Genomic DNA, 26,998 nt, shown 5'->3' on the forward strand with positions numbered 1-26,998 from the left:
TGTTGTGGTCCTAACTCCTTTCGCAAGTCTCTTCATGTATTTGTCTTACACTGTTACACTCTTACACTGGTGCCCCCTGTTCTCCCTCTAGCACAGGTTGGCATTGTAACAGCCCTGTGATGTGCCCAAGACTAGGTGGTGAGGTTGGCAGCCTAGTGGAGACATGGACTTGAATTTCCAACAGCGAGACATAACCTTGTACCCTTTTTGCATGCTTCTAGCCCTCTACACATGACTCCACACATTTTACTGAAAATGTGTGTGTGGGGGGGGGTGTTAGCAAGCTGGCCCTGCCCTCTGCTGCGGCATGATTACCAGGTTGTCTGTGTGGTGCAAATGTGCAAAGGAAGCGTCTGTAGGTAGACTCCCTCCCTGTGCTTGGGGGCGCTGCCTTCTGAGTGTTCCTGATCACAAGGAGTAAGCATATTCGCAGACACTTCCTCTGTGCATAGCCGTTGTGCTCACAAGCTGGCAATCACACAGAGGTGGGAAGGATGGGGCCTACCCGCTTGGGCCTGCTCTCCCACATTGAGTCCACACACGGGGCGGGGGAGGGAGTCATGTATACAGGGCTACTGTTCCATCCTGAGCATTATGCCTACGCGTGTGTTGAATCATAGAGTTGGAAGGGACCACCAGGGTCATCTAGTCCAGCCCCCTGCACAATGCAGGAAATTCACAACTACCTCCTCCCCCACACACCCCTAGTGACCCCCACTATATGCCCAGAAGATGGCCAAGATGCCTTCCCTCTTATGATCTGCCTGGGTGTGTTAAGTGCCGTCAAGTCGCTTCCGACTCATGGCGACCCTATGAATGAAAGTCGTCCAAAATGTCCTATCTGCCTAAGGTCATAGAATCAGCATTGCTGACAGATGACCATCTAGCCTCTGCTTAAAAACCTCCAGGGAAGGAGAGCTCACCACCTCCCGAGGAAGCCTGGTCCACTGAGGAACCGCTCAGACTGTATGCAGCAATCCTTGTTGCATGTATAGCTTGGGCTGTGTGATATAACCATAATTCAAGTAAGCCATTGCAGTGGCTAAAGTGACTTGGATTTATCAGAGCATTTCCACTGACTGGAGGATTTCTGCCTATGGAGCATAACCTTCTCCCCTCCCCTCTCCACCTGCAGCCCAAAGTGTCCTCCTGAAATGCAATTCCTGGTGGGTTGTCAGTCCCCCAGGAGCAGCATTTTGGGCTGCAGCAGGAGTGGGAAGGGGAGAAAGTCATTCTCCGTGGGCAGAAATCTTTCCACCTGTGGAAACGCTCCGCGGGATCTAAGCTAGGGTCCTACTCAGAAGATACTAGTTTAAATCCCATGAAGCTCACTGGGTACTTAGATGGACACATTCCAAGAGCGTTATGTTCATGCACGTGTCTCTCCAAAAGCAGTGATCTCTTTAGGCACAAATGACTGAGAATCAAGGCAGCAAAACCCGCAGTGATTCAATACCTAGCCATCTGTGCCCATGATAATTTTTTAAAAGCAGTTTGTTACTATGGCTGAAATAGTTGGTTTTAGGGTATAGATCAGTAGGCTAAAATGGCTGTTTAGCATTGCCTGCAGAGCGTGTTGCATTTTGGTGATAGTTGTGTGTGCGGGAGGTTTTGAAAGGAGAATGCTGTCACTGTCTCTCAGGTCTTTTACCACAAATGATAATACAGTATTTTTGTCCACAATGTGCCTTTTTTGTCTGACGAAAATGTTCACAGTGGATAGCGGCACAACTGATTTTGTTTTGGCTTTTGTTTCAGGGTAGCCACTGGGGATGTGTATGCAACAATTCCTGAAACCGGATTAACAAATCGAATCAAAGCTTTGTTTGAACGTGCAGTCGAGACTGAAAATGGTGCTCATTGTCCCTTGCTGTGGAGGCTATATATATACTTTATGGTGAGAGAGGGTCGACTATGTCTCCAAACCCCCCCCCCCAATTACACACACACACGAAACTGCCTTATGCTGAATCAGACCATCAGTCCATCAAAGTCACTATTGTCTCCTCAAACTGGCAGCAGCTTTCTTTTTTTTATATAAATTTTATTGGTTTTTATAATAGAAATTTTCCATAACAATCAAGAACATATAAACATTACAAAGAAAAAGAAAAGACGAGGGAAATTTCTCAGACTTCCCCGCCACCTCTATCCGCTTCTTAATAAAGTATTGTTATCCCAACGTGATATGTTCTGATCTTAATTGTTCTTAAACCCATTTAAAATTCATTTAACTTTCATATAACATACTCTATTAATATAAATGGTTATAGCTCTTAATATTAAAAGTGTCATCTAGATCAGATTGAAAAATATGCTTGCATTTTTCCCAGTTTTAATTCATGTTCACAATATTTCATCCAAGCCTCCCATTCCCCCATAAATTGAGCATTGTCTTTTTGGTTTAAAGTAGCTGTAAGTTTTGCCATTTCCACCAGTTCAAACATTTTCATAATCCAGTCTTTTTTCCCAGGAATATCTGCCCCTTTCCATTTTGCTGCATAAAGCAGTCTTGCAGCTGTTGTAGCATAAATCAAGAAATTTCTTTGCATTGACAAGTCATCAGGTATCATACTTAATAGCATCATTTCTGGTATTTTGGGTATATTTTTTTGTAGTATCAGTCTTAGTTCATTGTAGATCATATCCCAAAAATCTTTAGCTTTGTCACAGGTCCACCACATATGGTAAAAGGAACCAACTTCCTTACATTTCCAACATTTAGGGGACGTCATTTTGTAAATCCTTGCAATTTTCTTGGGTGTTAAATGCCATCTATACATCATTTTGTAGATGTTTTCTCGAACTGACTGGGCATTTATTCCTTTCAGGTCTTTTGACCATAGTCTTTCCCATTTATTTAAAGCAATATCATGTCCCACATTTTGAGCCCAATCAATCATTGTTGATTTAATTGTCTCCTGCTCACAGTATATTGTTAAAAGAAGATTATACATTTTAGATATCAGTTTAGTATAATTGTCTAGTAACAACTTATGAAAAGGCGATTTTTCTTTAGAAAATCCATTTTTCAAATCTTGTGTAAAAACTGATTTAATCTGACAATATTGAAGCCATTGTAGATCTTCTTTAAGTAACTGAAAGTCTTTTAGTGAGCATTTTTTCCCTTCCCAGTTGATTAAATCCTGGTAGATGATAAATTTATCCGGTCTAAGTGGGCGTAATGTCAACATTTCTTGGGGTGATATCCACATCGGTGTTGCTGGTTCAAAAATATGTTTATATCTCATCCAAGTACGAAGTAGAGCGGACCTGATTATATGATTACGAAATGATGCATGTATCTTAATTTTATCGTACCATAGATAGCCATGAAACTGGCAGCAGCTTTCCAGGGTCTTGGGCAGAGGTCTTTCACATCACCTACTTCCTGGTCTTTTTTTACTGGAGATGCCAGGGATGAATCTAGGACCTTCTGTATGCCAAGCAGATGCTCTATCACTGAGTCACAGCTCTTCCTGGAGCTGTAAGTACAGAAGCAGTACTGTGTAGTAGTTAACTGGATGAGAAGCTGTGTGTGTGTGTTAAGTGCTGTCAAGTCGCTTCCAACTCATGGTGACCCTATGAATTAATGTCCTGCAAAATGGCCTACTGTTAACAGCCTTGCTCATGTCTTGCAAACTGAGGGCCATGGCTTTCTTTATAGAGTCAGTCCATCTCATCTTCACACAACGCATAGTTAAATTGTGAAATTCCCTGCCCCAGGATGTGGTGATGACTACCAACTTAGAAGGGGGGTGGACATGGTTATGGAGGATAGGGCTATCCATGGCTACTAGTCATGATGCATACCTGTTCTCTATAGTATCAGAGGAGTATGTCTGTTAGGTGCTGTGGAACATAGGCAGGATGCTGCTGCAGTCGTCTTGTTTGTGGGCTTCCTAGAGGCACCTAGTTGGCCATTGTGTGAACAGACTGCTGGACTTGATGGGCCTTGGTCTGATCCAGTATGGCTTTCCTTATGTTCTCATGTTCCTGCTGCCTTCAACTTTTCCTAGCGTTATTGTCTTTTCCAGTCTTCTGATAGCCTCAGTTTAGTCATTTTAGTTTCTAGGGAGAGTTCAGGCTTGATGTGATCTAGAACTCACGTGTTTGTCTTTTTGGTGGTCCACAGTATCCGTAAAACTCTCCTCCCACACCACATTTCAAAGGAATCAACTTTCTTCCTGTCAGCTTTCTTCACTGTCCAGCTTTCACACCCATACATAGTAATGGGGAATACTATGGCATGAATTAACTTGCGGGCCATGTGCACAGTTGTCTGTTTGGTTGCCTGAAATGTGTTTGCGATGAAAAAATTGTTGTCTTGACAGAATTGTATGGGTTGCTCTCCTGCTTAATTTCGTGCCTACCCAAATCTGCCAACAATATTTTATTCTGCTTTGTTTCCTACTTTTGCATTCCAGTCGCCTATGATTATCAGCACATCTTGTTTAGGTGTGTGATCAATTTCTTCCTCATCAGCATCTGTAGTTGGGGTGTAAACTTGAATGATGGTTATATTGATAGGCTTTCCATGAAGTCTGATTAATATAATTTGGTCAGACTTTGCATTATAGCCCCCTGCCTGCCTGCGCTACAACTTACCGCATTATTAGGCCAGTTCTGTTTCTTCTGTGTTTGTCATTTCCCGAATAAAACACTTTGTAATTTTCTGACTGGAAATGTCCTAATCCAGCCCACTTTAGTTCACTCACTCCCAGGATAGCAATATTTAAATGTTCCATTTCTTTTTTACAACTTCGAGCTTACCTTGATTCATACTTCTCATGTTCCATGTACCTATAATATGCTATTCACATTTACATACTGTTCCTCTACTTAAAGACCGATGGATTCACATTCTAGCTGTATCTGAAGAAGTGAGCTGTGGCTCACGAAAGCTCATACCCTACCAAAAAATATTTTTGTTAGTCTTTAAGGTGCTACTGGACTCTTGCCCTTTTTGACTACTGCAAACAGACTAACACGGCTACCCACTGTGAACACTTTTCTAAAAAACAGAATAAAACTTCCCTGGTGAAAATTCTCAGTCAAAATTTCTGATAATATTTTCTTCAGTGCTACATGAGGACAGTGCCAATTATTGCCATTTTGAATAATGCATTTGTATTTAAAATGTGTGTTTCAGATTTCTTTGGGGGATAAGGAAAAGGGTAAAGGGCTGTTCTACAGAGCACTACAAAACTGCCCCTGGACAAAGGTAAGTTTCAAGAAGTATCTTTCCTTTTTAAAAAAAAACAACAACCAAGAAAAGAGTGGTTTTCTTTTATATTGCGCTGAATTTTTAATTTTTTTTTACAGGATTTATAATTACCCCTTTCCTGCTTTTTTGTGTGTTTTGCATTGAGATAGGGTTGGGATTAGAGACTTGGAAGGGGCAAAGGGTGGAGCATTGGAGAATACCTTAATGTATGAGGTTTGGGGGCCATGAGTAAATACACAGGGTGGTAAAAGGTGCCTTTCTCTGGGTGCCTTGGTTTGTTTAGCGTTTATTACCCCCTGCTCAATTCCTTCTAAGTGATTGGATCCTATGAATCATTTGTGCAAGGGAACTCGTGGTTTTAAATTAACATTATTTATAGTCCTCCGTTCTCATTGAGGCAGATCACACAGTGTCAATCAGTACAGTCAACAGGAAGAGACATCCAACGAACAACGTAATAGGATTAGGATTACAGAAATCTGGAAAAAAAAGTATTAACATGACGTGTTAAATGATGCAGAAATTACATACAGATAATGCATACAGCAACAGATAGGATGTTCTATACGCAGTAATGTAGTCCACAGTCCCTTTCTTTTCTTTAAAGTATCTTTCTGAACCATTCTGTTATAGTTTAGCTCCTATTACCTGTGTCAGAATCCCTCCTGAATAATTCAGCTTTGCATAGTTTGCGGAATGCCAGGAGAGAGAGAGAGCCATCCTGACCTCATCACTAGGGTTGCCAGGTCCCTCTTCGCCACCGGCAGGAGGTTTTGGGGGCGGAGCCTGAGGAGAGCGGAATTTGAGGAGGGGAGGGACTTCAATGCCATAGAGTCCAATTGCCAAAGCAGCCATTTCTCCAGGGGAACTGATCTCTATCAGCTGGAGATCAGTTGTAATAGCAGGAGATCTCCAGTTAGTACCTGGAAGTTGGCAATCCTACTCATCAGGCAGGCCATTCTGTAAGGTGGGGGCCACAACAGAGAATGCACATGTACAGGCAGTTGTTGAGCTTGCCTATTTGCAGAGTGGCATGTGCAGAAGGCCCTGCTCAGATGAGTGAAGTTGTCGTGACAGAGCATAGGGGGAGAGATGGTCTCACAGATATGAGTGTCCAAGGCCAGAAGGGCTTCATATGTGATAACCAATACCTTTAATCGAACTCAGTAACTGATAGGCGGCTGAGGGAGTGACTGCAGAATGGGGGTAATATCCATGCCCCACCTGGTTGTAGAAAGTGCTGTCAAGTCACAGCTGACATACGGCAATCCCGTAGGGTTTTCAAGGCAAGACACATTTGGAGGTGGTTTGCCATTGCCTGCCTCCTTGTGGGCTGAGAGAGTTCTGAGAGAACTGTGACTGGCCCAAGGTCACCGAGCAGGCTTCATGTGCAGGAGTGGGGAATCAAACCCGGTTTTCCTGATTAGAGTCCGCTCCTCTTAACCACTACACCACGCCGGCTCCACCTAGTTCCTGATTATAACTGAGCCGTGGCATTCTGAACCAACTGGAGTCTCCAGGATGACTCTGAAGGGAGACGTGTGTAGAGTGCATTGCAGTAGTCTAGTCTTGATATTACCATGGTGTTGACCCATGTGGCCAGACAGACCAAGCAAAGGTAGAGGGCTATCTTCTGGATCTTTTCCATCTCCCTCTTCCCCCAGCAGCCTCCTAAGAATTTTCAAGAGCTGATTCCTGGAGTCACAGGGACAATGTGCCATGGGAGGGGCTGTGAGAGTTGGGTGACATAAACCCTTCTCACTCTTTCACCAGTGGAGTTTCCCCTGACAAGCTTTATCAGCACAAGAAAGAAATGTGAGTGACATTATTTAATCCCTGCTCTTCACAGCAGCCCTTCCGTGGCATTTTTGTCCATGGTGCTTCCATGACTATTGAGCATCAACTATCTGGATATTTTAGGCTTCTGGGGGACGGGGAAGGTAGAAGAGATCTGTGATTGTCTTGCAAATTCCAAGACCACGGTTACACAGCCCGGATAACCTACAAGAACCAATGAACTCTGACCGTGAAAGCCTTTGACAATGTCTTGCAAATCGTTATTGTGATTCAGACTGTGAACTTTTTCATAGAAGAAGGTGGCCTTCTATTAAATGATAACTTGTTAGACTTGCTCTTACAGAAAGTGATTCTTGTTGTTTTTACATTGTGCTTACAGGTACTGTATATGGATGCCATAGAGTATTTTCCAGATATGCTGCAAGAGATTCTTGATCTTATGGCTGAGAAAGAGCTGAGAGTACGGGTACCCATAGAAGAGCTGGAGCTATTGCTTGAAGACTAAAGAAAATAGTTTGAAGATGTGAAGACAGGGAATTGTCTTTTAAAGACTGTTGCTGGAGACCTCCTTGTAGTCTACACATTTTTAACTGATGAGAAAATACTGTTTTTCTTTATGTATTTTGCACCCAGAAAGTCTGAGGCTGGATACATAATGGGTCCTAACTTGTAATTATTTTTTTTCCAATGGACTTCTTTCCAGATCTTATGTAGTGATCTATCCAGGCACATTTATGATGCCATGATATTAGCAGGGGAATGATAAAGACTGAGCTATCTCCCCCCACTGTGTTGTAGGTAAACACCCTCACATTATTCTTACTAGTGTAAGAACTAGACTTGCCAGTGTGTACTAAATGTGACTGGTCTCACAAAGAAAGGAAAACCTTGTGATGGGATTTTTATCAGTGTGTAATAACACTGTTATCACAACAGTTGTGATGTAAATATTACTTGTAAAAATACAAAGTTAAATGTTTTATTTCTTTTGGATTGTTTTATTTCTTTTATTTACCGGTGCAAACTTTTCTTAACAGTTCAGGCTACCCATCACTGAAAGACTGTGGAATGTCACTGCTACAGAACAGGGTGTTCAAAAGAAAATAAGCATATGGATGCTGAAAAGAAATATACATACATATAGCTCATATCTCACTCCTCTGCATGTTTACATGTCAATCAGTCCCAGTTGGTTCATTGGAACTTTCTCCAGGGAGGTGGTGGGTAAACTGCAGCCTCAGTTTGGCTATGAAATTGAGGCTATTTGAATGCTCAGCTCCAATCTTAAGGTAAGGGTGTACTGTCAGTTGTTTCAAAATTCTCATCTCACTGCTTACACATGGGGGAGGGAAAGGCACCTAGAGGGCCACTGCCCCTAAAAGGAGAGGAAGATAGTGCCTTATTGAATGCTACTATGCAGTGTTTAGTCTGTCATGGCAAACATCAGACTGATTCCTATTTTAAAACAGAAAATACCAGCCACGTGGAAGAAATATCATCAGCCTGTTCTGTATTCCTTAGGGCTATTTTTTTTTTGCTTTGCTTTAATTTGCTATGCAGTAGTAGGATGCTGTATAATCTGGTTTTAGTTTTTATATTTCCACTGGGTGAGATCACACATGCTAATTGCTCTATATAAATTCTGTAAATGTTTCCAGGCACAAAGTCTCCAGGTGACTTTTCTGGTCAAAGCCAGCCCACTGTGGCACCAGATGGATTTCAAGTTTTTCTGTAAGATGAAACACATCGTACCTTCTAGTGTAGTAGCTAGACACAGATATACTGTGGACACCACTAAGAATTAGGGCAGGCTTAATTAGAACTTTCTGAAACCAGCAAACACATCTTAGCAGTTTAAAACCATAACTAAACAGAGTAAAGTGAATTCAAGCCCAAGAGAGTTCAGAGTGTGTATACCCATGTTGCTAAGACCTCCACAGGTCACTTATGCATGGTCGGTTTTAGCCTCCTTCCTTCTCTGTTTCAGCCAGGATCAAGTTTTTGAAAATGCACGTTACCTCATTCCTTTTCAGCTCAACCCCGTTTCAACCTTAAACGAACTCAGCTTTTCCCATTCCTCTTCTTGCCGGAGTCAAATGGTCTTTCCTAGCTGAAACCAGATCCAGAGCGTGCATATACCTGCCTTGCATTGAGCTTTCCCCACCCCCTTTCCAAACCCCTCTTCTGCTCTGTTTGCTGATACCCATACAGGGGAAGCAGCGAAGATTGGCATCTCTCACAGCCAATCACGAAGAGGCAGGGACTCAATTGCTTCCTGGGAGCCCCCCCCCTTCTTTCAAATGGCTCCATTTTTTGTTCTTAAAATGCTTTTTTATGCAGCAGTTGGGTCTGGGGGGAAGGAAATGTTCTCTCACGAGGTGAGCCAATCACAGACCAGCAAATTAAAGGGGTGTGACTAGATTTGAACTTGGGAGACTGCTTTCCTGTATTCATGCCCCTGATTTGCACACAGTTTATTCCCTGATCATTCAAGCCAATGTATACAGTTTTCCCCAACCCAGGTTGCTTTGATCCTGGCTGAAACGGGGAATAAAGAAGGGTAAAGTGAGCATGCCTAAATCAGCCACAGTGTGTTGCAACAGGGGCAGGCAGTTTATGCCGGTGTTAGAAATATAGTAACAATTATTAAGCTATCTGAATGTCATAATATCCTTTGGGCATCCTGGCTGGGAGGGCTTTCATTGTTCCCGAGTCCACAAGGAAGCAGTGTTAAACAACTAATGGTCATTAATGCCTTTAATGAAATAGCCATTATTCTTTAATGCATCTCAGCAGTCGCTGTAAAGTACGATAATCTAAATAAAACTTCTGACTGGCCTGAAATCTAATACAGGCCATCAACGACCAAGCCGCTCAAGTATTCAGTTGGGGTGTTACGAGGGGGTCTGATCACAGAACAGGCTGCAAACTGGATGTCAGCGGAGTCACAGTAGGATTCTCTTACACAGCTGGGGTCATTCCACAGTGGGGACGGGGGATTCTGTTTCACCACAAGCTTTCTTCACCTCAGGATCCCTCTCATTTGCCAGCCGACAGTTTATTTAGCCTTATCTTCTTTCAGAACAAGGTAAAAAGAATAACAATTTCCCATCTGAAGAATAACAATTCTTCATCAATAACAACATATGAAGAATAACAATTTCCCATCTGAAGAAGTGAGCTGTGGCTCACGATAGCTCATACCCTGCCAGAAAATATTTTTGTTAGTCTTTAAGATGCTACTGGACTCTTGCTCTTTTCTACCACTGCAGACAGACTAACACGGCTACCCACTGCGAATTTCCCATCTGTTCTTGAAGCATGCTTTTTTTTTTTAAGTACATTAAATATTTAGTAGAAAAGAGCAAGAGTCCAGTAGCACCTTAAAGACTTAACAACATTTCTGAACTCTTGCTCTTTACTGCTAGTGACAGACTGACACGGCTACCCATCGTGATTAAATATTTAGTACATCTTTGTCCTGCCCTTTTTGCCGGGAGCTCAGGCCAGCACAGGGTTCTCTCCCCTTCTCCATTCTGTTCTCAACAATCCTGTGAGGTAGGTTACACAGAATGACAGGCTCCAGGTCACCCAATGATTTTGATGGTCAGAGAGGATTTCAACCTAGATCTACCCATCCCCTCTCTAACCCCTATGATATGGTGGTTTAAGGTCAAACTTGTTACTTTTGGCACCTGTAATTTTTTTTTGGCCTGTGTGTAGTAGAGCATAGATGCCCTGCTGTTTCACTACGATCCCTGCCACCTACAGAATCCTGAGCATTCTAAATTTGCAAACAAAAGGGGTTACCGTACTTTGTATTCCCAGCGGTGTATTAAGAGTTTGAAAATGTTATTAAAATATCGCTTTAAAAGGGTTTTTGGATACCGCACCTTATAAATGGTTGGAAGATGTCTTCACAGCTAAAGGGGCCAAACAAAGTGCGAACAGTATTTTTTATATTGCTTTCAAACTCTTAATACATTGCTGGGAATACAATGCTGCGGTAACCACCATACTCAACAAGATGAATTCTCTTTGTGCACTCAAACACGGTTCTTAAGGTTTTGCTGGGGGCACCATAGCAGTTAACTCGGATTTCAAACTAGTTCAGATTTATAGCATAGCTTTACTACAAGTGTGTCTGCCTCTCAACAGACTGTCCCCTTTAGCTATCAACTGGTTGTGGTCATTTATCACATCACTTCCTGTTATACAAGTGTGACTTTCTAAACAAGAGCATTCAGAGCTTAAAAATAGTGCAGAATTCCTCCAGGGAGCTGGAGCATGTTTGATGCACCAGGGTTAAAAGCAGGACACAAGACCATTTGCTTCTTCTTTGCTAGGAACATTTCTCACCCACCCACCCAAGACTTGACCATGATTAAAGCTTAAGCAAGCAAGGATCTTTTAGTCTAGGGTTACATTAACAGACATGCTGTTAACCAGGACTTGAAGATAGTATTCAAATGCTAGTTAACTGTGAATCCCGAGTCACGTAAATCACGGTTAAAATTTGTGCCTGTATAAGCTTTTAAACATGGTTAAGGCAAGCAGTGAGATTTTTTTTTTTTTTGCAGGAGTATGTGATGAACCTGTGGCCCAGTATCTAACCACAGCCAAAGTCCCATGAGCATGGGTAAAAACGAGCCCTTGTTCTCACAGCTTGACTTGTGTGAGAAAAGTAGCTTTTCCAGTCCTCGCGCCAACAAGCTGGACTAACTCAATTAGCTTCTAAGGAGGATATGACAGACCAAAGAACTGCCGCTCAGAAAGTCAAAATGTTTTGTAGCTCATCACAGCCATCACAACCTAGCCGTCATTTTAAATATTGTGTAACTGAAATAGAAATAGGCAGAAGGGCCACTGGCTCCTGCCAGCACTTTCGTGATTGTAACTCCTCGGGCAAGTTCTATTTCTAGTACTGCGCACTGTCAAAGCTTGCCTTGTTGAGCTTGAGATAGCACTAAAGCAATTTGCTTTCTACATGGCTTAAATTGTTCTTTGGAGCCAGGAGAAACTCCCTCAGGCTTAGAATACATGCTTCACAGCTCATAAACAGAGGGAATCTGCTACCACTTAATGGTGTGTTTGTAGCATTGCAGAGGTAAAAATACCACCCTCCCAGCCACACAAACAAAAACCCCCCTGTTTTGAGGGCATACAATGTTTATACTTAGCAGTCCAACTGCTTGATCAAAAATCTAACAAGGGAATTTGGAAAGGGAAAGCAACCAACAGAATAGGGATGATAGGAGATCCTGTACTACCCTTGTGCAGCTATAGCAAAAATTCAATTACCAAGCAACACTGAAGGCAGATTATTTTTCTCTTGCAGTGTTAGAAGACATACTGAAGGGGGCAGTTCTTTGCAGGGTTCAAGATTCTCTCTGCCCTTCCATCTCCCATACACTGTGGCTGATTTAACGTCTGATGGGAAGACAATGCTCCAGCTAGCAACCCAGCTCCCACAAGCCAAGTCATGGTTGGACTGAACCACATCCCCATCCTCTCTGATCCATGACAGTTATTGTTTAGGCAAATTTAACTATTAAAATCCATCATCTGCCTCCAAGCCAGGTTTGAAGTAGGTTTTCAAATCCGGCTTGGAGGTAAAATACAAGTTGTGATCAGCTTAGTTTGCCTGATTTGGCTATCACCGAAAATGATAATTTCCAAAAGTGAGGGGTAATTTCCATCAATGGTTTGGCCAGTAGAACTGAACTGGGCCATTGTGTGAACAGTGATTTGGCATCCTATTTCTAATCATCTGGGCAGCTATAATGGCACCTGTTCCATCTTACTGAAAGAAGCAAGGAAGTTAAATCTCATGACTTAAGTCCCATCTTTCATTCACCATGACTTCACTATCAGCATGAAAATGTTCTGGGTGACCCAGGAGCTCAAAAGGTTTGTGGTATTTGCCCAAGACAGACACGGAGTTGCATCCTACCACTCTACTCTGCCAAGAGCAGTGAGCTCCACCAGTGGCAGGAATGCTCCACTGGTGCAAGAAATTCTTTCGATGGTGGGATACACTACCCTCAGCTGAGCAAAATGGCAGGATATACCCATATTCTTGCTGGTGTCTTTTTTATTCTGCATCACCAGAATAGATTTGATCTACCTTTCCCCCGCAAATAACACCCTGCCTTCACATATTGCCACTATGTGGATATGGTGCTTCCTGGCAGGCATGGCTGAACAGAAAAGAAGACTTTGTTCATCCTCCCAACGCACTTTCCCCAAACTTTATTTCCCTGCTATTACATACACATTTTCTAGAAGTTTATCCAGGTGGGTTGCCCAAAAACCTGGGCCTTATCAAAGTATTTCTATAATTTATTTTCAGCATTTTCCTGAAGAGATATTTTTAGCCACTCAGTCAGTTTGTGGACTGACAGGCACGAAGGCAGGCCAACATGCACATCCAAAGCCACCTTCTAAATTCTGACCCAACCATTCCAGTTAATTTGGAAACCATCATTTTAATGGCAAATACAGCGAGTCAATGACAATAACAGAGGAATCCAGCTATCGTGCTCTGAGCAGCAACCCAAGGTTTTATTTTTTGTCCACAAAGGCCTTTAACCTTTTCTGTGTTCTGAAAGGCGGTCCCTAACAAATCCCCCCCCCCCAAAAAAAAGTGAGAAAGGAATTAAAGGTAGAGGCCCTCTGGGGTGCCCTCTTGTTTCTTATAGAGAACATTTTCTTTCGATTTTTTGAAGTCTTCATTTGTGACTTTCATCCTCCGTTCTCTCAGAGCCATCAAGCCAGCTTCTGTGCAAATTGCCTGCCAGAGAGGGGGGAAATGATGAGTATATATTGGAAGCCATTCTGAATCTCACATCATCAAAATGCCGTGAAAGTATTTCTCAAATAAGTTGAGGGTTGTTTCATACAGTGGTATCCAGTTAAAATGGAAACCGAAGCTTGCCACTGAAGCTTGTCTGTACATATCTTACCTTAATATCGGCACCAGAGAGATCATCTTTAGCCATAATCAGTTCATCCAGAGTAACGTCATCTGCCAAAGTCATCCTGCTGGTGTGAATCTGAAAGATGCGCTTTTTGGTTTTTTCGTCAGGAAGAGGAAATTCGATTTTTCTATCAATACGCCCTGGAGATCAGGAAAAAATATATAAGTAAGTGCAGTATTTGTAATCAAGTCATGGAAGGTTTTTTCTGTGCAGTACGTATACCCAGGGGGAAACATTTTGTTTTATAAATAACCAACCAACAAAATTAGGTATGTCTTTAAACATCTTTGTCCTGGAGCGTATGAACATCAGCAGAATAGATTTTAAATTCCTTTTTTGGTGGCACTGTTCTGTTCAGGATAACTCCCGAAGAGGATTTTAAAAACATGTTTAATTTAAACAAATGTCTTCCATATGATAAAATTACAAAATTAAAAAGAATATAATAGTAGGTACAGAGCCAACATGTCTACCTGAACCATAATGCCAAACAAAAGTAAGGACAATTTCTTACACTTTACTGCAAGATCCATTTTTTGTACAAGTCTCAACCACAATGAGTCTATTCTGGAAATATCTCTTTTTCTGGTAGGCTTAGTTTCACCGAGGTGTAGTAGGACTCTCTTATTTTCACCAGTCAGTCATGAATTTGGGGTTTATTTTTTTCCTTCCAGTTCCTAGCACAGACCATTCTAGCTGTGGTAATTATATGCAAAGCTACTGCTTGCACATTTTGGGCATGTCAACAACACAATTTAACAGTAAGATCTGTGGTTTATAGGGAACTAGTTTCTCCAACCTGACCTTATATAACTCCCAAAAAGGATTACTGGGATCAGGTGTTTTTTTTTTAATTTCAGTTCTGTTTGTACATTACAAAATTGAGCCAGTACATTTTTATCCCACCCTTTCTCCAGCAAAGAGTGGTGTGCATGATCCCACCTTCCTTATTTAACAGCCCAGTTCACCAGATTAGTATCTGCCGCTCATATGGAGGAGTGGGGAATCAAACCAGGTTCTCCAGATTAGAGTCCACCGCTCTAAACCACTCTAAACCACCACGCTGGCTAACAGCACAAACAGCCCAAGAGCACTCAATGAGCTCCATGGCACAAGTGGGGATTTAAATCCAGGTCCCAGTCTAAAACTCAAACCAGTGTATTACACGACAAACACAACATGTGGCAAAGACTCCTGTGGAGTCTGCAGTGTAATGCCCCTGGACCCTGCCATCCACCATGACCGTTGTGGTCTCCCCCATTTCAAAATGTCAATTGTGAACTTCCTGGAAGAGACTTCATTCTCTGCCATGTGCCATGAACAACAATGGCATCGTAGCCTATTAATTACAAGCCATAGGAGGTGAACTATTAACGTATTCATTTAGTCAGTATCGAAACTAAAGCAAAAGCCAGTGCAATCCAGTTACCTGGCCTGATTAAGGCTGGGTCCAGCGTTTCTATTCTGTTAGTGGCCATGATCACTTTTACATCTCCGCGGGAGTCAAACCCATCTAACTGGTTCAGCAACTCCAGCATCGTCCGCTGGATCTCCCTTTCACCTCCTGAATTGGAGTCATACCTTTGAAGCACAGGAGACACAGAACAGAGCCTAAGCATGACACAGGCAGCACTCTCCTCAAAAGACGGCATTTCCCTCAGTGTGCAATGAAGTCATTAAGGCAGAAACCAATGGATTTTGGTGAAAGTCACGGCTGCTTTTTTAATGTGTGGAATTGCCAAGGTCCAGTGCAACCTTGCCGGGGGGGGGGGGGGACACCAGTTTCTGTGGCCCGGGTAACCAGCAGTATAGCCAACATCCTTTCAATCCCCCAACCCTATGGAGGAACTTGGGTGGATGGGTGGTGCATCTAAAACTGACCCACAAGGGCAATCCTTGCCTGCAGTTCCAGCAAAGGAGGATTCTTCTCCTCTTTGTGGTTTTCGGCTAATGTGGTTTGTGCAGTTTACAAGTAGGAGGGGCTTTTATGAATGTTGTCACCATTTACATATAAATCATTGCGTTAAGCCATGTTTCAGAGCAATGCGACAGCCTACTATTAAGAGGTATACTTTTGGCTCCTATGGCAACTACTATGGGTTTCACAAATTACAGTCTCAGAGGCTGGCGCTAAAGACTTTGGTGAGGCCTCATTTGGAATACTGTGTATAGTTCTGGTCACCATATCCCAAAAAGGAGATCACAAAGCTGGAAAAAGTCCAGAAGATGGCAACCAAGATGATTAGGGGGTTGGAGCACCTCCCCTATAAGGAAAGATTGAAGAGTCTCTGACTTTTCAGTTTAGAAAAGAGACAACTAAGGGGAGGATATGATAGAGGTTAATAAAATTATGCATGGGGTGGAAAAAGTTGTCAAAGAAAAAAATTCTCCCTCTCCCAAAATGCTAGAACTTGAGGGCATCCATTGAAGCCAATTCAGAATGGACAAAATACCTTTATTTCTTTACACAGGTAGTGATTAAAATGTTGAATTCACTGCCATAGGATACAGTGATGGCCAAAGGCACAGACAGCTTTAAAAGGGGATTAGACAGATTCATGGAGGATAGGTCTATTGGTGGCTACTAGCCATGGTGACAAAAGGGAACCACCACATTCAGAGGCAGTAAACCTCTAAACCCTAGTGCCAGGAGAGAACATCAGGGAAGACCTTGGCCTCTTGTTAGACTTCCAGAGGAACTGACTGACAATTGTTTGAGACAGGATTCTGGACTAAATGAACCAATGGTCTGACCCAACAGGGTTCTTACGTTCCAACACGTAGTCCTAACACAATCAAGACTTGAAACTGTTTCAAACAAAAGCTGGATTCCAGCAAAAGCCTGTGGCAATACAAAAGTTATTTTGGGGACTACACTATGGCCAAAATCCCGTTTTCAAATGAGCATTAATGATCCACATGGAAAATGACAAAATACCCTACCTTTTGGTACCAATGGCATCAATTTCATCGATGAAGACGATCGAAGGGGCATGCTCCTCCGCTACTCGAAACAACTCTCGGACAAGCTTGGGACCATCCCCCAGGTACTTCTGTATAAGCTCAGAACCAACCACTCTCAGAAATGTGGCAGAGGTCTGGTTTGCCACTGCTTTGGCTAATAGAGTTTTACCTGTTTGGTTTTCAACAGACAGCAAAGTTAGAGTTCATAGTGATTATTGGTCATTTGCATTACAGATGCATGCAATTCTGGATTACTAAGGAGCTCCCATAGAAGCTATGAGAAGTTAAAAATCTTTGTTAAGCCAACAAGCAATTCAACTACTGACTCATAAGTATTTAACAGACTTTAAATTGCCCCTGTAACTTGAATTTTTGTTTGAACATCAGCTTCCTGGAGGAGTTCTGAGAGACAAGAAGCAGACAACCCTTAAAAGGATGTCTTGAAAATATTATTGTGACAACCTTAGCTGGTGGCTTGGATACTAGGAATTGTCAGTGCTGGAGACAACTTTCCTTCTCCTTCCCTGTGCAGAAATTTCATACAAGAGGTTGTCCAAATGGACCAAAAAACAGGCCCAAACCCAGAGAAGAAAAGGTGTAGTGCCTTCGTTCTGATTATTACACTATGCTGATTCTTTTCACAACAATCTTTAGAACTGAGCAACAACAGGAGAGACTATCAGTACCTGTGCCAGGAGGCCCATACAAAATTACTCCTTTGGGTGGCTTTATACCCATCTCTTCATAATACTCAGGATGGGTCAAAGGGAGCTCCACAGACTCCTACAGGGAAGAAACGACATGTCTTCAAAACATATTAGCCCAACGAGATGGATCACTGTAGCTATTTCCACTTTCAAAATAACAGATTAATATGTTGCGTAATTATCAAGATGAGAATTTTCAGCAGTGAATGAAATTTATGAGTCCCAAGGTTTTGCATACTAACTACCTTTTAACAGGCAATAGATAACATCAGCACTATTCTGAGGTAATTCCTCAGACGGGTTTATAGCCATCTAGAATTAAAACAACAGATACTGCTTCACTCAGCCTGGATAGGCTTGGCCTACTCACTCTCAGCCTAACCTATGTCACAAGATTCTTGTAAGGTTAATATGTACAATATCTCTATAGAAAGAAGAGGAAGATAAAAGTTTATAGTAATTATACTTGAATTCAGTGCAAAGAAGCAAGTACAACCGGAATTCGGTGAGTCACCAAGCCACAGTATCTTTCAAAGAAATACTGAACTGGGATTCATATTATAGGCAGCTTCTTTTGTACTCAACAGTTCTAGAAATATAAATACCTTGATTTCTTGAATCTGGTTATCTAAGCCACCAATATCCGCATAGGTCTCCTGTGGGGCTTTTTCTACCTTCATCACAGTCACTAAAGGATCTGTGTCATCCATCAGAACTCCTATCACAGCGTGGACCTAAGTAAAAGAAACAGCACAAACAGGTAAAGGAGGGCATCAAACACAAGCAAACTAGTCTGCTTGGCTCACTACAAGCAAGTAACTAAGGGTTAACTGAATTTCCATTGGTCTGCAGACCAGTTCACACAGTCAATGTTACCTCCCGGTGGTCTCAATAGGACAAGCAAGCTGCAAAACTCGCCCAGTTACAGAAGATCTTAGGCATGGCTACCTCTCTCCACAACGGAGTCTTTACTATCTTTGCTACTCTCCTCTGAATTATCTTCATTTTGCGGGCATCTTTCTTAAAATGCACCACAACTATACGGCAACAGGTATTGGAAATTTATGCAATGCAAACTGTTATTTGTAAAGTTGCCCGCTTTCAGCATTCTGGATGAGAGGCAAAGCTTTATAATAAAAGTTTTACTTACCTTGTGGTTAAGTAGAACTGAACATCCTGGCTCTAGCAAATCCTTGTCAACGAAGGAAAGAATACTGACATAGTGCTCTGATCCCACAGATGTAGACACTATGGCATGATTGTCATCAATTATCTCCTCCAGAGTCCCTACAGACATTGGGGTCCCTCTCAGATCGTCCACCTTGGATCTCTCTTCCTGCAGACAAAAGCAAGTGTTAAGGATTGCCTACTATCCTCACCAACCTTGACTTGTTTATTATAAGTATTTATTCTGTGCATCTTAACCAGCATCTGATTCCTGGAGAGGCTCTCGGTAATAAATTAAAAAAAACAAAATTAATATAATAATTAAGACTTACACTCAGCAAGAATTAAAATATTTAGTAAAATTAAAATGTTCAGCAGGATTAAAACAGCAGGAACAAGGCCAGAATTCAACATTTCAGAGGGGGGGGGGGGAGAGAATATTGTAAAGGCTTGGGAGAACAGAAATCTTTACTAGTGATGGGAAAATAAGCATGGTAGCAGATGGGCATTCCAAAGCTGAGATCTTACAACTAAAAAACCCTACTTTTGGTATGTTGTCATCCACTTTGCCTCCAAGCAAGACCTCAAGGTGGGCAGAATCACACAAGAGAAGATGGTTCTTTTGATATCCTAGTCCCAAGCCATTTAGGACTTTAAAGGAAGTAACAAGCATTTTGAACTGAGCACAGAAGCGAACAGGAAGCCAGCTGTTCTAACACAAGTGAGGCACAATCCGTACAGATGGCACAAGTCAGTAAATTTTGCAGCCAAATTGCGTCTGAGCTATCTTCAGAGGCAGCCCCACAAAAAGCGCATTTCAGTAGTCTAACCTGGAAGTGATCCAGTATGGATAATCATAGCCAACCCCCATCTCTCCAGGAAGGGTAGCAGCTTGCCCAGCAGCCAAAGAAAGCTGTTATCATGCTTGACCTTCTAAGCACAACCTTTTTGTTTATTTGCAAATACTGGTTTGTTTGTTTTCTATTTTAATCAACTAACTCCTTCCCTTTAAGTTACTCAGCAGACTAAACACGATATATTTACTAAAACACTTCTATAGCATCGATAAAGATCATAGAGCCTTTAAAGATACTGAAAGAAAAAAGCGGTTGTGGAACGTTAGAGACTAAACTGTTCATTGCAGCCCAACCATCTCCAGACAAGACCCATTTGTTAGATGAATGAAACAGACCAAGGGGATAGCATGCTTCTAAACAAGCATCTGGCAATTCAGCAAGTTAGCAAGCAGGAACTGAACATAAGACAACTGAGAGTGAAAAAAGAATTTGCTTCCCAATAGGTACCTCTTGTTTTTCTTCTAATGGTTTCATCTGTTCCTGGTTCCTAATAAATTCTTCCTCCATCAGGAGGTAATCTTTAATTCGTTCCAGCTTCAACAGTTTGAGTCGGCACTGGGTGTGAGGAGTTACTGCAATTAAAGACAAAGGCAAGAACAACATTCAATTCAGGAGCATGATGCTGCAATTAGAGCTATTTCCCCTCCACTCTAAAAGGACTTCAAGCTTCTACCTCTTGTGTAGATCTCCCCACTTCTCCCCTTGAGCTGGGACATCATTTTGCACCCTCACCAGAAAGCAATCTTACTGGACTTGCACGGGATGGTGCTCCCAGCAACTTCCAAAGTTGGGATTTCAAGAGTATCCTATTGATAGAAGTCATTTGCCAGAGGGCAGTCTGGCCAAACACAGGGCTCTTAATTTCAGGTTTTGCTATTCTGATGAAGTTTTACCATATTACGTTCAATTAATTTTTTGAGAGAAGATTAATAATAATGTTTAGATCTTTTTTAATGAAGCTAAAATGCGACTCAATGTGTTATAAGAACTGATATTACCTCTAGCATTTACAGAGTAATCTGATCCCCAAATTAGTTCAGAGCCCTTGTATCATCTGCATCTTGGTGGGTCATTGAAGCTACAGTATAAGCTACTGCCGGAGGCTGATAATTAGCTCATTTAGGCCAGTACCAATTACTCTGACATACAATGACCCCCACCCCAAATTACAGGCAAAGACTCTGACCAACCCTCTTACCAGATATCTTTTGAACCAGCAATGCCAGCAACTAAACCTGGGTTCTCCTATACATGAAACATGCACTCTACTGAGCTGTAGATCTATCTTGGCATACATACAGACTAATTGTGCTTACCCAGTGGAAGCTTGCTGGCAGCATCTGGTCCCTTAGTTTTCTTCTTCTTTTTCCCCACTCTAGTTGGAACAGGGGGCTCATATTTCTTCTTCTTATCCTTTTTATTTTTTAAAAAAACAACAACCCAGAAACAATTAAAAAGTCAGAATTGGTACAGAGTAGGCTCCGAGGGAACTTGCTTAGGAAAGCACTGGCGTGTGTTGAAATGAGATTAATTCCAGGGGAATTAGAGGGGCTTCATGCCCCTCTACCACATAGTTGCCCTGGCTCTACCTATATAAATGAAAACACAGTGAAGCAGCCTGCAGCTCCAGCCAAAATATGAATGACCGTCACTGACAAATACAGATAAATACTTGTTTGGTCTGGTGATCTCCAGGTACACGCTGCGGTATTTCACAGATTGCTGAAGTATCCTGTAGCCTGCAAAGTGCAACTACTGCCTCTTGCTTTCTCTAAAGTTCAGCAGACATACTGCAGACTTTGTACATGTTGTTGATACCCTAGATCAGTGATGGCGAACCTTTTAGAGACCGAGTGCCCAAACTGCAACCCAAAACCCACTTATTTATCGCAAAGTGCCAACACAGCTAGAAGTCCACATGGAGTTGCCAGGTTCCTCTTTGCCACCTGCGGGAGGTTTTTGGGGCGGAGCCTGAGGATGGTGGGGTTTGGCAAGGGACTTCAATGCCATAGAGTCCAATTGCCAAAGTGGCCATTTTCTCCAGGTGAACTGAAATAGCAGATCTCTTGCTACTACCTGGAGGTTGGCAACCCTGCATGGGTGGCCGAGCGGGGGAAGGAAAGCAGCTGGAGCATAGCCCCCACCCCTTCCGTTTGGCTCTTTTTCCAACTGTTCATACGAATTAAAAAAGACTGCTGATGGTGGGGACAGCCCTCTGCATGCGCTCAGAGGCACCTTCGGTTGCATGAACGAGCAGAGTGGAAACCCGAGCTAAGCAAAGGGCTTGGCTCCAGCACAAACGCGAGGCGGGCCCCTGTTCGGCCCTCACTGCCAACCCCCTGCGCTGCAGTCACCAACCAGCCCGCCGCAGAGGGCCGCCCAGGCGTCCCACTCCCGGTCCAGCCCCGTCCCGGCTCCACCTCTTCCAGTTCTTGGCAGAAGGCTCATTGTTGTCTTCACTTCCGGAGCGCGCAGCCGGCGACTGCGGAGAAGGCACTGGGAAGGAGCCCGGCGCTTCCCGGAGGAGCCGGGAAGGCACCGCTGGTCCCCAGCCTCCTCAGCCGGGGGAATGAACTCAGGCAAACTCTGTGCTGGGGCGACGGCTCGCGTGCCCACAGAGAGGGCTCTGAGTGCCACCTCTGGCACCCGTGCCATAGGTTCGCCACCACTGCCCTAGATGATTGGAAGCAGTACTTCATGCCTTCCTGAGCCTTGATTTGAAGGACCTCAAATGTTTGAGGGAACAAATGTCTGGGCTAAAGGTATCCATGAAACCCAACTAATTTGTCTTCTGCTCCCAAACAACAACAGATACAAAGTAAGCTGGGTATTTCAAATATGTCTGAATGCATAGGGATCTGTTGTGGATCTGCCATAATGACAAAGAAGAATTATAATAGATGAGGGGACCTCTTTAGTCCAGCCGATTCTGATATACAGCATGCATGATTCTGAATTAAAATTTCTTTGGTAACCACCATAATTAAGATAACCCCAAGTCTTCGTATTACAGAAAAGAGAAAGTTATTTCTATCCAGGTATTTTTAGTTACTTCATACAGATAGTATCTTAAATAATAAATAAATCACTGCTGGCAATATTTTATATAATAAAGCAACATTCATTTTGCCTTCCCAAGTAGCACTAAAGAAAAATGCTGCATTTGCCAAAGTCGTACAACACCTGACAAAAAGAACATTTCTTTTCATATTTACCTTGTCATCCTTTTTGCCACCCCCAGGACCATGTCCTCCACTCTGGCTTTGACCCTTGGGGAAGGAAAGAGATGAAGATCAAATGACACACTAAAATTAATCTTTTGCCCCAAAGCATCTTGGTACTCAAAAGGTTTACATTGTCCCTTTTAATCATATTACTTTCAATGGAACATATTTCAAAATAAGGCTGTAATCATAAATGCATGTGCTAGGAAAAGAAGCCTCATTGAATTCTGTGCTGACTACTTTTGCATAAATATGCTTAGTATCATGAAATGTGTGTATTTAGAATTGTATTCAATACTCTACATCGCTTTAAAATATTTTTTTTGAAGCAAGCACTTTGAATACTAGAGACCAAAAGCTTTACGCTTCAGACCGCAGACTTAGAAGTGCTACGGAAAAATTTCCAGTACTTTATTTTTCCATAGAACATTTTTCCATTTCTAACTGTTACAGTATAACATTACACAAGCTTGGCCATTTCACAGTTGTAATCAATGTTTTTCAGGTGATTATCCATAAGAATTGTGGTGCAACTGTACACACATTTTGTAAACCTGGAGATGGGGGATAAAACCGCAAATGCATAACATAATACAAGTTTTTTAAAAGTTACGAATTCATCTGATTGGCTGTGCATATTGTAATCTCCAGCTAGATATGGAATTAGTGTGTGCTCAGTACCTTTTAGCTATTCTTCTTAGATGTAAAAAATCTAAGGGAAATACACGCTATATTTTCTTTACATTCTTACAAGTATGATTCCAATAAAAATAATTTCCCATAAAGCTTTAAAATATAAGCTTTAAACTACATTTGCTCCCCCCGATTAAAAATTTCAGTTCAAATATTTCTTGTTATTATAACATTACATTAATGTAAGACCCTTTAAAGATGTATTTACTAAAATATGTCAAAACTAATCTGTTAACCAAGACCATGCTCCACTTAGGGCATCAGACAGTTTCCTAATTTTTCTGGAAAACCCACACTACTGAGCAGATGTAATTGCTGCATGTACCCTGGAGCTTCCTGCAGCAGACAGTAAAACATAGACAAGCCCACACATTTTAATAATCATTAAATACATCTTTAGATACCTTTGTTCACATGTCTGTGAATTCTGATTTGGTCAGGATTCATAGCCACATATTCCTATATGTATAAATGTGTAATTTATTATAGGAAATGCCCATGTACAGTCAGCAGTCACACATCTGTTACAAAGTGCACAGCTGTTCTGCTTTGTGAAAAGCAGCATCTATAAACATGCATTATTTTTTTAAAACTCCAAGTCAGCTTACAACCAAGCAAAAAAGTAGTACAATACCAAAAATTCATCTTAAAAGGTACTTTACATACATATTTTACACACTGTGAAGGGAACCGTCTCTAGACCAGATGATGTGATAGCAAACATCCTTGAAGCTCAGCAACTTTCTATGCTGCTAGTACACCTACATCCCCTCCTTTCCTCAGACAGCTCACACCTCTACCCTCAAATTACTCTCACAACACAACCCAGTGAGGTAAGTTAGGCTAAAAGAGGCATCTGAAACCCCATCTCCCAGGAGAACATATTAAAGGCCATGCTGGATCAGACCAAGGTCCATCGTCCAGCAGTCTGTTTACACATTGGCCAAAGCCTCTAAGAAGCCCACAAACAAGACAACTGCAGCAGCACCATCCTGCCCGTATTCCACAGCACCTAATACAACAGGCATGCTCCTCTGATCCTGGAGAGAATAGGAATGCATTATGACTAGTATTCATTTTGACTAGTAGCCATGGATACCCCTCTCCTCTATGAACATGTCCACTCCCCTCTTAAAGCGAAGTTGACAGCCATCACGACATCCTGGGGGGCACGGAGTTCCATAATTTAACTATTTAAATTTAACAATTTAACTAACCACTACACACTGGACTCGCGCAGGTTTTTAAAGAACGGAGCACTAGGTTTCAGTACAACAGAGCATCCGCCCACCAAGTCCCTTACAGAGAACCCTTAAAAAACCTCTCCTGCTTTAATTCATAGTGGGTAGCCGTGTTAGTCTATCTGCAGTAGTAGAAAAGGGCAAGAGTCCAGTAGCACCTTAAAGACTAACCAAAATATTTTCTGGCAGGGTAGGAGCTTTCGGGAGCCACAGCGTGAGCCGTGTTAGTCTGTCTGCAGTAGTAGCTGTGGCTCACGAAAGCTCATACCCTACCAGAAAATATTTTGGTTAGTCTTTAAGGTGCTACTGGACTCTTGCCCTTTTCTTCTCCTGCTTTAGGCTTCCCGGTCCACCCGGACAATGAGCAAATCAACGCCCTTTCCCACTCAAGAATTAGCACCCAGTACCGGGAAAAAAGGACTGGATACACAAGACGATGGAATTGATGGAGATGGCAAAACTTACTGCTTATATTAATCAGACCGACAATGTACAATTTTTGGGGGAGTGGAAGGTGTGGAGAATTTATTGTGAAAAATATTTTTCAATGGGTCATTTTAAAGGATATTCTTTGATTTAATCCCGCACATTTTTTTTGGTATAGTGAAAATATTAAGATGATTCCAGGTATATTAATTAGATAAAATAAGATACTTATAAAGTAACTGAGCAGGGGGATTATACTGTTAGCAAAAGTATATACAATTTAATTATGGACAGAAGAGACTGAAGGGGAAGTCAATCATGCTTTGTTATTTCTTAGGTTAGAAATTTTTATAGGTTCAATTTTATATTGTTAAGTATTAATGGAAAACGATTTATGATGAATAAAATGAGAAAACAATAAAAACTTTATTAAAAAAAAGAATTGGCACCCAGAAGCCCACCACGCCGTAGGCAGAAGAAAGACAATGACATCGCAGAACACGGCGAGGCAGGAAAGGTCCAAGGATGCCGCTTCTTCCCTCCCCTCAGCCACCCAGCCTTTCCCCAATATCATTAAGGTCGGGGGGGGGGTCCTACGGGGACAACGACACCAGCCGAATACCGCTTCCCCCCCCCCCCTCGCTCACCATTCTGCTCACTCACAGCCGGCCACCGGAAGTTGAGGCGTCGCGCACAAATGACGGACCAGGAAGCGAGACCGGTACGAGTCCCGACGAGGGACAAAAAGCGTGCCGCGAGAGCAAAGCGCGCGCCTGGGTGGAGCCGCGGGGTTCCCGTCTGCAGGCTCGAAAGGGAGGCAGGCGCGCCCCTCCCTTTCACTAATAACTTTACTAACGAGTGGAGCACAACGATGTTACCCCTGCGGGAGGTTTTCAGCGTGTAATTAAAAAGCTGTTTGTTCCAGCGGTTGTTTCAGAGAGTCGTTTAATTGATCTGTCCAGGTGGGGCGTGGAGTCATCTCAGGATTGCAACTCATCTCGAGACTACAGGGAGGAAACGGCAACTTTGGGAGGCGGGGTCTTCACGTCCCCACAGAGATCCCTACCCAAATTCTGACCTCCCTAGGCACCAACCCCGAATATCCAGAGCCAAGGTTGTAATTGTCTCTGCACCTGAGATCTAAGCCAATGGCCCCTGTGCCAGCACTGCAGGGTCCCCCTTGGTTCAGTTTGCACCTGGCCACTAGTGCCTTTCCACTGGAGATTTTTTTCTGGTAAGTTGAAGGGTCAAAGAACAGGAGGGTTTCCAGATCAGTTAATACTGATGTTTTTAATATAAAATTAATCATGCGTAGACATAATAGCCAGAAATGACTGTGATAGCCAAGATGAACGCAGCATCAGAAAGATCATTGCTTAGCAACTGGAAAGCAACATGACTTTTTTTTAATCAGGTTAGCATTCTTGTACACGTAATCAAGCATAATAGAGACAGAGAGGTATTATTTCATTTGTGTAACTCCTTGTGCTTCCAGATGGGGAGCCATGTGAGCAGTAAACTAAAACGAAGCCAATGGCACTTGATTTATTAATCTTTTTATTATTTTAAACTTCCCGCTCCATATGAATCCCTCTCCCCCTTTTCTGTTCTTAATATAAATGCATTGGCCTAATGGATGTACTTCACGCATTTGATGAGTGATCTGTAGAGTTGCTAGGTCCCTCTTCGCCACTGGCAGGAGGTTTTTGGGGCAG

The 26,998-nt window shown here is 42.5% G+C and overlaps 3 protein-coding genes across 3 annotated transcripts in view; 1 reads left to right on the forward strand and 2 right to left on the reverse strand.

Annotated features, from left to right (window-relative positions):
* Positions 1–7,552, forward strand: part of NRDE2 (NRDE-2, necessary for RNA interference, domain containing) — a 35,493-nt gene extending 27,941 nt beyond the window's left edge. Inside the window, exons 12-14 of the mRNA XM_056851836.1 lie at positions 1,759–1,897; positions 5,153–5,224; positions 7,404–7,552. Coding sequence (XP_056707814.1) covers positions 1,759–1,897; positions 5,153–5,224; positions 7,404–7,529 — 337 coding nt within the window. The 3' untranslated portion in view covers positions 7,530–7,552. The remainder of the gene's footprint in view (positions 1–1,758; positions 1,898–5,152; positions 5,225–7,403) is intronic.
* Positions 1–26,998, reverse strand: part of CALM1 (calmodulin 1) — a 153,914-nt gene that overhangs the window by 97,611 nt on the left and 29,305 nt on the right. The window lies entirely within an intron of this gene.
* PSMC1 (proteasome 26S subunit, ATPase 1) lies at positions 13,657–26,000 on the reverse strand. The gene is made up of 11 exons (XM_056851751.1): positions 25,931–26,000; positions 22,915–22,968; positions 21,016–21,112; positions 20,147–20,271; positions 18,826–19,011; positions 18,281–18,409; positions 17,655–17,751; positions 16,948–17,137; positions 15,434–15,585; positions 13,990–14,144; positions 13,657–13,817 (listed from the first exon to the last, which is right to left on the reverse strand). The coding sequence occupies exons 1-11, from the start codon at positions 25,931–25,933 to the stop codon at positions 13,683–13,685; spliced, it is 1,323 nt and encodes a 440-aa protein (XP_056707729.1). The 5' UTR covers positions 25,934–26,000; the 3' UTR covers positions 13,657–13,682.

Source organism: Euleptes europaea, chromosome 6 (assembly GCF_029931775.1).
Source record: "Euleptes europaea isolate rEulEur1 chromosome 6, rEulEur1.hap1, whole genome shotgun sequence".
NCBI lineage: Eukaryota > Metazoa > Chordata > Lepidosauria > Squamata > Sphaerodactylidae > Euleptes > Euleptes europaea.

Coding starts and splice junctions, on each gene's coding strand:
- PSMC1 (XM_056851751.1), bottom strand. Junction 21,113..22,914: donor GTGGCAAAAAGGATGACAAG/GTAAATATGAAA, acceptor AAAAATAAAAAG/GATAAGAAGAAGAAATATGA. Junction 13,818..13,989: donor TCTCTGGTGCCGATATTAAG/GTAAGATATGTA, acceptor CCTCTCTGGCAG/GCAATTTGCACAGAAGCTGG.